Below are 14,210 nucleotides of genomic sequence, written 5' to 3' on the forward strand. Positions count from 1 at the left end.
ACTCGCCTCACTTTTACTTAAAATGTTTTGATACAAAGATAACACCAATACTTTTATACGGGTCTGGAATTTAGGGGTTCATTGACTTAGAACCGATTTTGGCAGATGTTCTGTTCAGTCGCTCGCTGTTTTGAACTGTGTCAAATATTGGCTGTCTCTTTATAATATGCAGAAATCTCGTATACCCCAAATATGTTACAATATGCTGCAGTTGTACGCTGAACAGGGTCACATTAATTGGGTAACGAAATTTAAATCTGTTACTTTCAGATTAGGATTTGGTGATGTCTGGTACTTTCAAACATGTTTGTAACCTAAACCATATCGAAAATGAATATCACTTTTTAAAAGGTTTTTTTATGTTATAGCCATCTGAGGCAAAGTTTTTACATCTTTCCAAATATTCTGAAGTTTAATACACTACTGTCATCGCAAGACCCTATTATCAATATGAATACAGAAAAGTACTTGTTTTTACGCCAATGAGTAACCTTGCCTTGCAGAGCATCGAAAAATAACCTTTGTAAAACAGCAAGTTTGATAAAAATCGGTTAAAAGGGTTAGGGGTCATAAACCCTTTTATGGAGCCTGAATATAACAACCAGATGGTCGTTGTAGAGAAGGGATCTAAAAATGATAAGTCATTTGCACATCTAGACAACGTAACGATCGATTAAATCTGCGAAGTTTCATGAAAGTTCGATAAGTAATATTTCATAGTGATAACCCTTAATGTAAAAAAAATATTATCTATCACTTCAACCCTTAATGTAAAAAAAAATACATTAAGAGTATTTTTTACATTAAGAGTTGTAACAAGGGTGAACCAGCAACTCTTAATGTAAAATATTTTTACATTAAGAGTAATTTTTACATTAAAGGTTGTAACAGTGCCTCCATTTCACAACTTTTGAGGTACAATCGAAGATTGTAAGAGAGTCATAATAACGTCAAAGGTTGTCTTGGTCAGGGTAACAGTATTCGGGTCCTTCGTAAAGATTCCAAAATTTACTCAATAGCCATTTGAAGGACGCATCAATCACGACACTCATATCAGCTGAAATTCTCGAATTACCATATATTCGTGTGTTATTTCAGCTGAACACTTTTGACTTGCCTTTATATGTGTGTTTGTGACGGGTACAACTAGTGGACACGATGCGTTCAGCCTTTTTACGAACATTTGGTATCATCACTATTTAATTCATAAAAACATGCTCGGAATCGTACAATTAAGCCGCTTTTAGAAGAGATTTATTACGATTATAGAAAGGATTTTGTCGCGTTCATTGAACCCAACTCAATAATTTCTGCTTTAAATATAGATAATTTATAGCATTGAAGGAAAAAACCTTTTGTCCTGCCTTGGTGAATCCAACCTCATATCGCTTGTCACGTGGATTCATCGACACAGCCGTAAAGAAAAAACATATTTAATAATTGCTTATGTATGCTAATATAATCTTTTTTTTAAAAATATTCAATGATAATAGATATTGCAACCAACAAAAGTGCAAATTAGATTTGACTATTCCAAACATATAGCTTACTTAGAATTTTTTCGGAAATAAATTTGGGCTGCAAGTTGGGATCTAGTGTTTAGTTAACAACTGTAGTTCGTGAGAACAGTGATTCGTGCTTCTTGTAAGACATGATATCATCACGATTTCATAGTGAATCATAACCACATGTATATAATACTGTCGGAATCGTACAATTCCTTATGATTATACAAAGGGTTTTCGCGCTTTTGATAAAAAGGAGAAAAAAACATTTTGATGAAATATTTCAAGATGATAATGCTATAATTAATAAGTACTGAAAGCTTTAGTAGGCAGTAATCCATATCATCCTATGGATTATTTTAAACATCTAGTCAGAGAACAAAAATATTTTAGAAATTTTATGAATTTGCATAAAGTCGTTAAACCAATTTAACCTTTAATATTTCCGTTCATGCATGAGTTTCAGTATTTGAAAGTATCTACTAATCATTCGGAAATCATGACGATAATGGCCTTCGTTTTCAGATGCCTTGGGATACACAATGTTGACTGTGACGGAGGGAGGCATCGGGCGGGGTGCCAAAGAGCAAGAAAGTGATTGATCTATTCAGTAAGGGCGATCACACCATGTCCCGCAATGGAATAATAAAGGAAGCGGTCATCAATCATCAGAATTTTCACTTTTTTTCAATGTGTATAAATATAAGATATTTCTTTCATAGTCACTTCACTCCTCATTCTTGCTGAGACCGTCAAGTGTAAGTATACTTCTTTTATATTATACTTTCTTTAAACGTTTAGTAGTAGAAAACATGGTATTCCTTTTGCAATGAACAGGGTCGCATTTTGTTCTGTTGACGTTTCACGTTTCTCTGCTACACAGGCTTTGGTAGTTCAATGGATACTCAAATCCCATGAGTGTATACGTATGTTTTATTGCAAACCTTATTGTTTGTTGTTAAACGTCTCAGTCCGAACTATTCCAGCCATATCACGGCGACCTGTCTCATGCAGGAGGCCAATAAACAAAGCCTGATGACTCAATTAATGTTTTCGCCTCTTACGACAAGCATGTATTGCTGGGAACCTATTCTAAAATGGTACCCAAGCATGAGTTATGGGTCAAGGTACATAAATAAAATCGTCATGTACATACATACAACCTTGGAAAGGGTGAATAGTTAATAAAATGTAATGCATTCGTTATTCTAAAGACCGCCTCCATGGTCAGAGTGTCAGCCCGGAGAGCGGAATGTCCGGGGTTCGATCCCCGGCCGCGTCATACCAAAAGACGTTAAAAGATGGTACATGTTGTTACCCTGTCTGTCGGTCGGTATTAAGGGGCTAAAACAAGGACTGGTCGTCTCGGAGTCAGTATACTGTGTCTGAGTCTGGTATTCATGTTAAACTGCGGCATGGCATCTCAGTGAGCTAGCACTATAAAATCGGCATTAGTCCGGACTAGTACAAGCAGGTACACACACATACACGTGCATGCACGTCGCTATGTAAGTGCAAAAATCTTGGACGCGACCTTCAACCCTCACCTCACCGTTATTCTCAATAAAATACAAATTAATTTTTTTTAGGGTTGACCCAGATTTTGCTGGAAAAGTGGCTATACCTTTAACTCAAATTTAAAGAAATGACTAAAGTCTAACTTTTCACAGGAATATATGTATGGACAAACTTCAAACGTAATTTGCTTAAGTTGGGTTAAAGATATTAACCAATGCTAGAATCTCTAGAATGTATGTAAGTGTTTGCATGTCAGATTTGTACTTACATATTACACAGTAAAAAAATGTCATCTATTAGGGCACATATTTTCATAAAGCTTACTCAGATTTGAACCCTCCTGAAAACCTGTGAATAATTACCTTGTCATGATAATGTGTTATATGGTGAAGAAAATGGCTTACTACTTAATTCAACACCTTTTGGCTGCCGGCACCATGATTGGAACAACTTTATACTCGTTGTCCACTATTGTGACAATTATGCTCACTCAATCATATATGGTTGGACCTTAGGTTACATTAGCGAAACTGGAACAAAATAGGAACATCTAGGTTCTCTGTAAGGGCCAACATGTCTTTAGTTAGAAAATAAAGGCACCATAATGTCATAGTGATGTGGAATGATAAGAACCTTTGTAGCTCGTTAAATCAACATAATTTAAGAAATTAGCTACCTATTAGAAATTATCATGCTTGTCACCAAAATGTTTTGATATTGATGAGAATTACACAATTTCGGCTGAAAACTTATTTCTACATTTGGGAATTTTTATGTTTATGTGTACATATATTTCGTCCCCAGATTCCAATCATCATGATGAATCTTATCACCATCGCTATCTTTGCCAGCCTAATGGTTGCTACTTTGGGTAAGCCAGCCTATGGTGGTATCGGCGGCTTTGGACATGGTATTGGAGGACTTGGAGGCGGTCTGCATGGAGGCTTAGGTCTAGGTCTTGGAGGTCTTGGGGGTCTTGGAGGCGGTCTGTATGGAGGCCTAGGAGGTCTTGGGGGTCTTGGAGGCGGTCTGTATGGAGGCCTAGGAGGTCTTGGAGGCGGTCTGTATGGAGGCCTAGGAGGTCTTGGAGGCGGTCTGTATGGAGGCCTAGGAGGTTTTGGACGCGGTCTGTATGGAGGCCTAGGAGGTCTTGGAGGCTATGGAGGTCTTGGCGGCCTTGGTGGTCTTGGCGGTCTGTATGGTGGCTATGGAGGCTTTGGAGGGCATGGTATCGGAGGCTTCGGTCGTAGTAAGAAAAATTAAATACGTCGACATAACAAAACACATTGAATAAAAAGGCGGAGATTGCACGGACAGCTAAGCTTCTCGGGAGCGCTTTAAGCCGCCTGCTGGTTCGAATCACTGTCGTACATTTCTAGAAAGTGGAAAACGCCTAAGAGTTACTTCACCTTGGACCATTTTTACACATGACACATAACTCATAAACTGTTTGACTGAATGTTCCTAATTATCAAAAATACTTTCATTCATTTTCTTACAAAAGACCACATATATTTGCCACTTTCATCAAATGTTTTATCCTTTTCTTTGCAGGATATTAATCGGGGAGAAGCGATTTTATCTTGAGAAATCCGACCAACATTTTACAGAATTAAAATTTGCAAACTGTTCCTTTGTTATTTTCTGTTGTTTTAATGTTGAATCCCATGGACATTCGGGGTTTACAATAGGCCCCCAGCAACCTAAGCTGGTCGTAAGATTGTTTCTTTGTTTTCTCACGACGCACTCAGCAACATACACGCAATCAACCAAATCACTGAACCTGACAACCCGATAAAATCGACCCTTACGTCCACCAGAGGCTGCAGGGTATCTATTCCAACCCGGAGTCCCCATGGAGTAACAGGCGACTAAATGGATCGGGTGGTCGCCACTGACTAAACCTGAGAGAGTGAATGTTAATTTACGCCGCAGTGACAATGACACACGATCTCATGTTAGTCGGTTCTGACGCATGCATGGACAGCTGGAACCTACTCTGCCTCGGAGGAGGACCAGGGTCAGAAAACATCAATGTCTGGTTTATTGTCGGTAATATATACGTTTGTCACCACCACACTCGTGCACGTTGGTTTTACGAAAGTAAAATGCGTCTAAAATCTACACCACTCCAGGTTTCCTCCCACCTCAATCTGACACGCCATGTACCGCAACGCACTTGTCTATATTCATAATTATTAGCAAGGTCTGTTTTGATATGATCAAGTCGCCACAGGGCCAAAACGCCTAAAATCGAGAATAATGATATTTCTTCTGGGAGACAAAACGGAAACACGCAACCTGTAGGCATATTATAAGGATACCCAAAATATAGTTATGTCAGTATCTATTATCCAAAAGAGTAGAATGAGTCGTGTTCTACACCGCTTTTCGTAATATTCCAGACATATCACGTTAAGGAGCTTCACAATTGTACCCATGTCGGGAAGCGAATGCGGGCTTTTGGTGTGACGAGCGAGTGAAAATATCTCCGTTCCCCCCGTCACGAGATGAGAGAAACATGATATTTTTATTATAATATTATACTTCTTGTGTAGTTGTTTGCCGGAAAATTAAATTATTTCATTACAAATGTAAAACCTTGAAATGTAAATTCTCCCTACCTAACACACAGGACGGTTCACCACGCCTTGCACATGTGACTAAAAAAGTAGTTTCGTGTTTGCAAAGTCTTAAAAATTATGAACAAACTTAACAAAAAATATTTAGGATCACGAAAAGTTCTGTATCACACATATAGATAATTATGATTATATATGCAATCAACTTAAACCAAAAATATTCTTGAAAACTACGAGACCGCTGTTGGAAGCGAAAGAATGCGCGCTGGTCATGTAACCAAAATGGCGCTTCGCGAAACGAACACTCTCGATTGACGAGTTAAATGAGAAATTTACAGTTTATAATGAAACATTTTCAAGAGAATAACGAATATCATCAAGCGATATTAACTCCATACATGATATAAATCAAGTGTTATGTTCACTGCAGTTAAATATCAAGTGTTATGTTCACTGCAATGAAAATATCACTTTTCTACACTTCGGAAAACTCAGACTTTCACACTGAAGTATTTAATAAAATATAGCTTAAGCGATAAATCGCGAAGAATAATGAAGAACGAAGCATTGTTTTTTTCACGATAAAACATTGTTCTATCATGATATAACATCATGCCTGGAGATTCGAACATCCTCTCGTCACTTAATGGCGTCCTTAATTGGACGACGTTAATTTTGAGAGGGATGTGTCTAGAGTGAGTTGTTCCCCAGAGATGTAGCCGAACAACGCAGATGAACGCAATGGCCAAACGATCGCACCAATATTAGGGGAGAGATATGACAATCGATAATGGGAGAAAATATACAGATATTCGACGTGAAAATTGTGAGAATACAAGACTTATAACCCCCCTATACAAAGATGGAGTTGTCCGACATTGACGAGGTCAATTGTATTCAGGGAGTCATCATTATCTAAATACGGGTAAATGTTTAACGTTTACGATTTCTTGACATCCTCAAAAAGGCTGAACAAAATATTGATTTATCGTCTAAAACTGGCTCTCACAGGAGATAATGCTTGGGTGAGATCAAGCGATGTCTATATTGTAGATATCGCTGCAACGAGATTACATCACAATGCTTTGCAGACCATTGTAACGTCATTGTTACCAATTAAATGACATCACTAATGATTCTGCCACTGAAGCTGTTAGCAGTACCCTTTACACTTAGACACTGCTTATTACTGTCTACAATTTGAAAAAGTTGGACGAATGATGTTGGGTGATACATAAAACCTCACCCTAGGGTCTTTTCATATCAACACTTGTATAGATTCTCTATATATCATTTAAGGATTGGCTGTATTTTTTTCGGTTCATTGAGGTATGAATCGAAAAACCTATGTGCAAACTTTTGTGAGAATCCGCTACTGTATTTTTTTCGGTTCATTGAGGCATGAATCGAAAAACCGATGTGCAAACTTTTGTGAGAATCCGTTACGCGGATTCATACAGTCTGCACATCGGTTTTTCTATTCATACCTCAATGAACCGAAAAAAATACACAGTCAGTGCTTATAATTAGATTCGACAGCGAAAACATGTTTTAATCTACAATAGTTTAACCAAAAACAGTTGTATATGTAAAAGCAGACAAAAATGACGAGATTGATAAACATTCCAGGTGTAGGAATACATACTGTGGCGTGACTTGAATCAGGTGATCGTTTAATTTATGCACATAACTTGACACGCTCACAAAGTCAGCAGCCAATTAACGGGGAATAAGATCAAAACAATGTTGAACAGTCAGACTAACGAACCGAAAGCAGTTCTTTCAAATGACATGGGCAGTTACCGCCAGATTCAAACATTAGTACCCTGAGAACGGGAAATCACAGTTGGAAAATGCTAGTTAGAAATGAAACCCGAAGACATATAATTTGTGGAACCGAGGCGAGCGGGAAAAAACAGGCGAGCGAGCCTGCACGTTTGCTGTTTCATTCCTTCTCGGCCTTCGGAATCAAAGGATTGTTTCGACAATTAATTTGCATGAGTTTCGCTAAATGTCCTGTGCATGACGATACATGTGAGAAGAAAGGGAATTCCCTCGACTGTAATATTCCCCGACTGTATGGATTCCCCGACATTCCGTAGTAATAAAAGTAGTCCGCCTCGGTGGGCGTGGCTTAATTTTTTTACATTCATTGAGAAATGAATGCAATAACACGTGACCAATTCAGCTAATCAGAGTACAAGAATTTCAATGAACGCAACGAAAATTTAATTATATACGAAATAAAAGGCGAGTCGGTGTTGTTTATCGTACAAACAAACGCTGCAGGGAGAATAAACCATGAGGGGCGCAACGACCATATGACGACCACGAGTCCTTTATTTTTTAAATACATAGTATAACCTACTTGAAACTGTCCCTCATGAATGCAAGTGTAAGTCCATTTCCAAAGGTTCCTGGCTTGTAACATTCACTTACGTTGAACATATCACCGTAACTGTAGTAGATTTTGTTGTTGGAAGAATGAGTTTTATCAGAAACAGTGCTCTCTGTGTCTCGACAGTTTCATGTAGAAAATAGCGAAATGTAAACAAACAAACAACAACATCCACTGTGACACTGAAACGTATATAAAAGTTCCGAAAGTGTTAGCTTTTGTACATTATGGTCATGTTGGTATTTGAACCCACATTATTGGTACTACCAGCGAAAACACAAATGCAACCTTTACATTCCAAGCAAACAGAGTTGTCCCCCTTGGTATGTCGACACGGCAAGCTTCTTCCAAGTGTGACACCTTTGTTACACTGTCGGTAACATCGCTGCTTTCCCTCAGACTCTAAATGTAGTGACATTTATATTTTGTGTATGTCTTTGGAAAGCTATCATAGTGAATTTGAAAAGGTGTACGACTGATTTATTATTTCACAGATGAATTTACGTTTTCGAGATTGCAGGCTAACGGAAAAGCACCCAAATTACCTATTATGTTCTTAATATACCAATTACATTGAAGATGAAATGAAATTGAAATTGTCAAACGAAAAAAACATACTTAAGCAGGGGCGTTGGGGGGAATATTCGGCGTCACGACTGTCATCACTTGTTTGTGAACATAAGGGTAAGTCGGTTGCGAGTTCAACTCCAAGCATGGTGGTTGGTTGGTTGGTTGGTTTGTTATTTAACGCCGCACTCAGCAATATTCCAGCTATATGACGGCGGTCTGTAAATAATCGAGTCTGGACCAGACAATCCAGTGATTGACATTATGAGCATCGATCCACGCAACTAGGATCGATGACATGCATCAACCTAGTCTGAGAGCCTGACCACCCGATCCCGTTAGTCGCCTCTTAACACAAGCATAGTCGCCTTTTACGGCAAGCATGGGTTGCTGAAGATCTATTCTATCCCGGATCTTCACGGGTCCCAAGCATGGTGGTGGCCGCCTATGACAGTGGGAAGCTATGACTGGTGGCAGCGATTCCATATTCCATTGTGTGTAAAAGACAAAACAGAGGTGAAATTTTTATGTATGAATCACTGAAAACCAGTGATAACACCAGGTGTTCACGAAAAGGGAAAAACTGTACTGTTTTACCGGCGGTCTCTAAATAATCGAGTCTGGACCAGACAATCCAGTGATTGACATCATGAGAATCAGTCGACACATTCGGGATCCGATGAATTGCATCAACCAAGTCAGTGAGCCTGACCACCCTCCCGTTAGTCGCCTCTTACGACAAGCATAGTCGCCTTTTATGACAAGCATTGGTTGTTGAAGACCTGTTCTACCCCGGTCTAGTAGGCTCAAACTTTCCCCCTAAAATTGACTCGAGAGTCATATGGGCCTAGGCTCACATGACTCCCCTAGCCAGGCTCAAAACACTCCCTCTAGGCTCAGCTAACTTCCCTACTGAGCCCAAATGACTCCCCTTGTTTAGAATTAAAATGATTACAGAAAAGATCAAACATGTCTTGTATTATAAAGGTTTTCAACCCCTCTTCCTAATTTCTGTTCTGAAATGTTAGGTTGAGAACAATCCCTAATATTGTGTGTCAGATGTTTTAGTACCAGTTATTATATTACAGTTTTATATTTAACTTTACTTGGAAAAACTCCAGGTGCCGCTCTTAAATCACTATACTTTTCTTAACCTATAATTTATTGTCCTGCATCCAATTCTTGAGTATCAGGCTCAAACTACTCCCCATATTCTATATCCGATTCTTGAGTATCAGGCTCAAACTACTTCCCCTATTCTATATCCGATTCTTGAATATCAGGCTCAAACTACTCCCCCTGTTCTATATCCGATTCTTGAGGATCAGTCTCAAACTACTTCCCTTATTCTATATCAGATTCTTGAGGATCAGTCTCAAACTACTCCCCGTATTCGGTATCCGATTCTTTAATATCTCCCTCAAACTACTCCCCCAAGTCTATATCAGATTCTTGAGGATCAGGCTCAAACTACTCCCCCTTTCCTACATCCAAATGTTTTATTTGAAGGCTAAGTCTACTACGCCTAAACTATATCCCATTAATTAGTGTCAGGCTCAGATTTCTCCCCCTACTTATATCCAGTGCTATACTTAAAACCTCAGACTACTTCACCTATCTTATATCTTATTTCTGATATCTCGATATAGTTTGATTTTCTCTCTTTCAGTTGACCTGCAAACAAACCCGACAACAAAATTGCCCCTCCAGGTCAAAATTAGCATGTTGTTTTAAGTTTGGGATCAGTAAATACTCTCTCGTGTAACTTGATGTTCTGTCTATCACTTGGCCTGTAAACAAACCCGACAGTCAATTGATGGACAGAAAATTGAGCTACACGAGAGCGCATAAATTTTACTCATCCTTATCTGAAAACGATATGCTTCTTTTGAATTGGAGTGGCAATTTTACTATCTCTGACTAAACATTTCTTCAGTATTTTCTTCAGACTCAGTATAATAGTTAAATGGAAATCGGAGACTTCAGTACATCAGCAGAAACATCGACACAGTTCAAGTAAATATAAAACGTCAATGCCAGATAATATCTAGCCTCCATTATCCGCTGATCCAGTTGGGCGTAATTGGCACGACAGGATTATATTCCCCACAGACACTTCATAAGTAAAGGTTTGAAGTAGATTCTGAAATAGCGGCATTTGCAAGTATGTAAACACCGATTATAGCCTATCAAGTGTGCAAAAAAATATAATTTTCATCTTTTGTATCATATTCTTATTCTACTCGGGGTCCCGTCGTCTAAGGCAACTTGACTCGCCCTGGATATGATTCCTGTTTTGAGTGAGTGGGTGAGTGAGTATGGTTTTACGCCGCTTTTAGCAATATTCCAGCAATATCACGGCGGGGGACACCAGAAATGGGCTTCACACATTGTACCCATGTCGGGAATCGAACCCGGGTCTTCGGCGTGACGAGCGAACGCTTTAACCACTAGGCTACCCGACCGCCCCTATTCCTACTTTGACAACACCGTCTACGTACCCGAGCTCATGATGGTGGCCGTTTCGCCAAATCGTCTGAGGCCTGACTCACATAAGGCTGATGTGCAGTGATGTAAATGAAAAAAATTCAGAGCCGCGTTCCCAGAAAGTTTTTGAAAGACGTTGGAGTTATACCAAGTATATTCTAATAAATCAGAGTATTTGCTTGAATATTAATAATCTCTCGGTGAAAGGACAAGTTCCATTATGTCAAAACATTTGATTTTTTAACTTTGTACAGCATCCAGGTCCCTAGTACCGCTTCCAAAAGTTGTATAGTAGCCATGTAATGACCTTTCTAAAGTTGTATTGTAGCCATGTAATAACATTTCTAAAGTTGTGTAGGAGCCATGGAATAACATTTCTAAAGTTGTACATAGCCATGTAATAACATTTCTAAAGTTGTATAGTAGCCATGTAATGACCTTTCTAAAGTTGACACATAAATGTCCGATGCGATATGTTCACTTTATCCCCAACAACTGGTATCACGATAACTTGATAGTCACTCACAATCATGAACTTCGGAATATATAGTCGGAATCGTATAATGAACTCTGCATTTATCAGAAATTTCTTATTGCGCGGATCGATAATCATGATGTCAGTCACTGGATTGTCTGGTCCAGACTCGATTATTTACAGACCGACACCATATAGCTGGAATATTGCTGAGTGCGGCGTTAAACAACTTGAAAGTGAAACTGAAACAGACATCTCTTATGATTATGGCAAGGAATTTACCCCTTGTAATTACACGAGAAGACATTTCGGACAAATATTCCAGCGCAATACGCTAAATCTTAAAAGTAACAAAAGCTTAAAGTAATAATCTTATCCTATTTATTTTTTATCAACCCGTTAGAGAAAATGTTTCAGGAAGTAAAATTGCATAAAGTCGTTAAACCTATTAATATGTCCGTGCATGGCTTTCAGTTATTAAAAGTAATCATTCGGAATTAGCTTGATCATAATCGTTTTGAGATGCCTTGGGTGATTCGATGCTGACTCAGCCCACTTTGTGACGGAGGCAGGCATCGGGCGGGGTTCCAATGAGCAAAAAGTGATTGATCTATTCATGAAGGGCTATCACACCATATCGCGCAATGGAACACGAAAGGAAGCAGTCATCAATCATCAGAATGACCACTTTTCCTCAATGTACATAAATACAGGATAGGGTTTTCAATTGCCACTTCACACCTCCTTCTTGTTGAAACCGTCAAGTGTAAGTATTTCTTCTTATATTTTCTTTAGTGTGTTTGTTTGTTGTTTAACGCCGCACTCAGCAATATTCCAGCTATATATGACGGCGGTCTCTAAATATTCGAGCCTGGATCAGACAATCCAGTTATTGACATCATGAGCATCGATCAACGCAATTGGGATCGATGGCATGCATGAACCAAGTCAGCGAGCCTGACAACCCGATCCCGTTAGTCGCCTCTTAGGACAAGTATAGTCGTCTTTTACGGGAAGTCTGGGTTGCTGAAGACCTATTCTAACCCGGATTTCCACGGGTCTTTATTTCCTTTAGACATTGAGGCGCAGGATAAATTGTCTCCAACAACCTTTAGCACAAATTTAGTATTTATGGAGCGATGCCTCTGGTTTTAAGGGAAAAGCGACAATGACTTTAACACAAATTGAAAGAAATGACTACATCAAACATGTCGCAGGAATGGTCCAAACACATAACGTGACACAATAACACAATGTTCTTAAGATGAGATAAAGAGCTTCACTAATGCTAGACTCCAAAGACTTCAAATGTTTGCTATTACCTATTTATAACTTTTGCACATTTTAATTTCCCAGACTGTGAACCTTAAGTCGGGTTAGCCTTGAGGTTAGAGGGCTCGATTCCCGCAAAGGTACAATGTGTCCATTTCTCTTGGTCCCCGTCATGAAACTGCTTAAATGCGTACAATTATGCTCACTCACTAATATATCACGCATGTGGTAGGGCATCAGGTTTCATCAGTGAAACTAGACAGGAACATGTAGGTTCTTTGTAAAGCTCAACATGTCTGCAGTCAGGAGAAAAAGAAACTATCTGGACATAAAAGTACGTGGAATGATAAGAACTCTTTTGGTTTGTTAAATGAACAATTAAAGAAATTAACTACCTTTAAGAAATTATATCTTTTGTCACCACCTCTCCTTGAAAACGAATGAGAATTACACTCTGCATGTTTTCGGCTCATTACATTTTTATGAACGAATATTTCGTCCCCAGATTCCAGTCATCATGATGAATCTTATCACCATCGCTATTTTTGCCAGCCTAATGGTTGCTACTTTGGGTAAGCCAGCCTATGGTGGTATCGGCGGCGGCTTAGGACATGGTATTGGAGGCCTAGGAGGTCTTGGAGGCTTTGGGGGTCTTGGAGGCGGTCTGCATGGAGGCCTAGGAGGAATTGGAGGTTATGGCGGCTACGGAGGCTTTGGAGGTCTGCATGGAGGTCTTGGAGGTCTTGGAGGCGGCTTTGGAGGTCTTGGGGGTTTGGGTGGATATGGTGGCCTAGGAGGTCTTGGAGGTCTTGGAGGCCTTGGGGGTCTAGGGGGTTATGGCGGCTACGGAGGCCTAGGAGGCGGCCTGTATGGAGGCCTTGGAGGTCACGGCGGCTATGGAGGTCTTGGGGGTTATGGAGGCTTTGGAGGTCTGCATGGAGGTCTTGGAGGCTTCGGCCGTGGTAAGAAATTATAAATACACTGATATAAAAAACAAACATACTGAATACAAAGGCGGTGAATGTACTCGGAGATCAGCTTCTAAGGCGCGTTTTAATCAGCTGGCCGCTGGTTCGAATTACTCTATCATACCACTGTCGTAAATTTCTACAAACTCGTAACTCATAAACTGTTTAACTGGAACTTCCTTATTATTGAGAACAATCGATTCATTCATTTTCATACAAAAGCCACATATATTTGCCACTTTCATCAAATGTTTTATCCTTTTCTTTGCAGGATATTAATCAGGGAGAAGCGGTTTTATCTTGAGAAATCCGACCAACATTTTATAGAAAATGTTATTATACAGAATTAAAATTTGCAAACTGTTCCTTTGTTATTTTCTGTTGTTTTAATGTTGAATCCCATGGACATTCGGGGTTTACAATAGGCCCCCACCAACC

The 14,210-nt window shown here is 39.3% G+C and overlaps 2 protein-coding genes across 2 annotated transcripts; both read left to right on the top strand.

Moving 5' to 3' along the window:
* Window positions 1-3,839: 3,839 nt before the first annotated feature.
* Window positions 3,840-4,286, top strand: LOC139451778 (acanthoscurrin-2-like). The gene has a single exon (XM_071233086.1). It carries the CDS (start codon window positions 3,840-3,842, stop codon window positions 4,284-4,286), a length of 447 nt encoding a protein of 148 aa, XP_071089187.1.
* A 9,035-nt stretch (window positions 4,287-13,321) lies between these two features.
* LOC139451779 (uncharacterized PE-PGRS family protein PE_PGRS36-like) lies at window positions 13,322-13,780 on the top strand. Its single transcript, XM_071233087.1, has one exon. It carries the CDS (start codon window positions 13,322-13,324, stop codon window positions 13,778-13,780), a length of 459 nt encoding a protein of 152 aa, XP_071089188.1.
* Window positions 13,781-14,210: the final 430 nt, after the last annotated feature.

The sequence above is a fragment of the Haliotis cracherodii genome, unplaced genomic scaffold, assembly GCF_022045235.1.
Source record: "Haliotis cracherodii isolate W230 unplaced genomic scaffold, xgHalCrac1.p SCAF_9, whole genome shotgun sequence".
In the NCBI taxonomy this organism is placed as follows: Eukaryota; Metazoa; Mollusca; class Gastropoda; order Lepetellida; family Haliotidae; genus Haliotis; species Haliotis cracherodii.

Coding starts and splice junctions, on each gene's coding strand:
- LOC139451778 (XM_071233086.1), top strand. CDS start 3,840: ATGATGAATCTTATCACCATCGCTATCTTTGCCAGCCTAATGGTTGCT.
- LOC139451779 (XM_071233087.1), top strand. CDS start 13,322: ATGATGAATCTTATCACCATCGCTATTTTTGCCAGCCTAATGGTTGCT.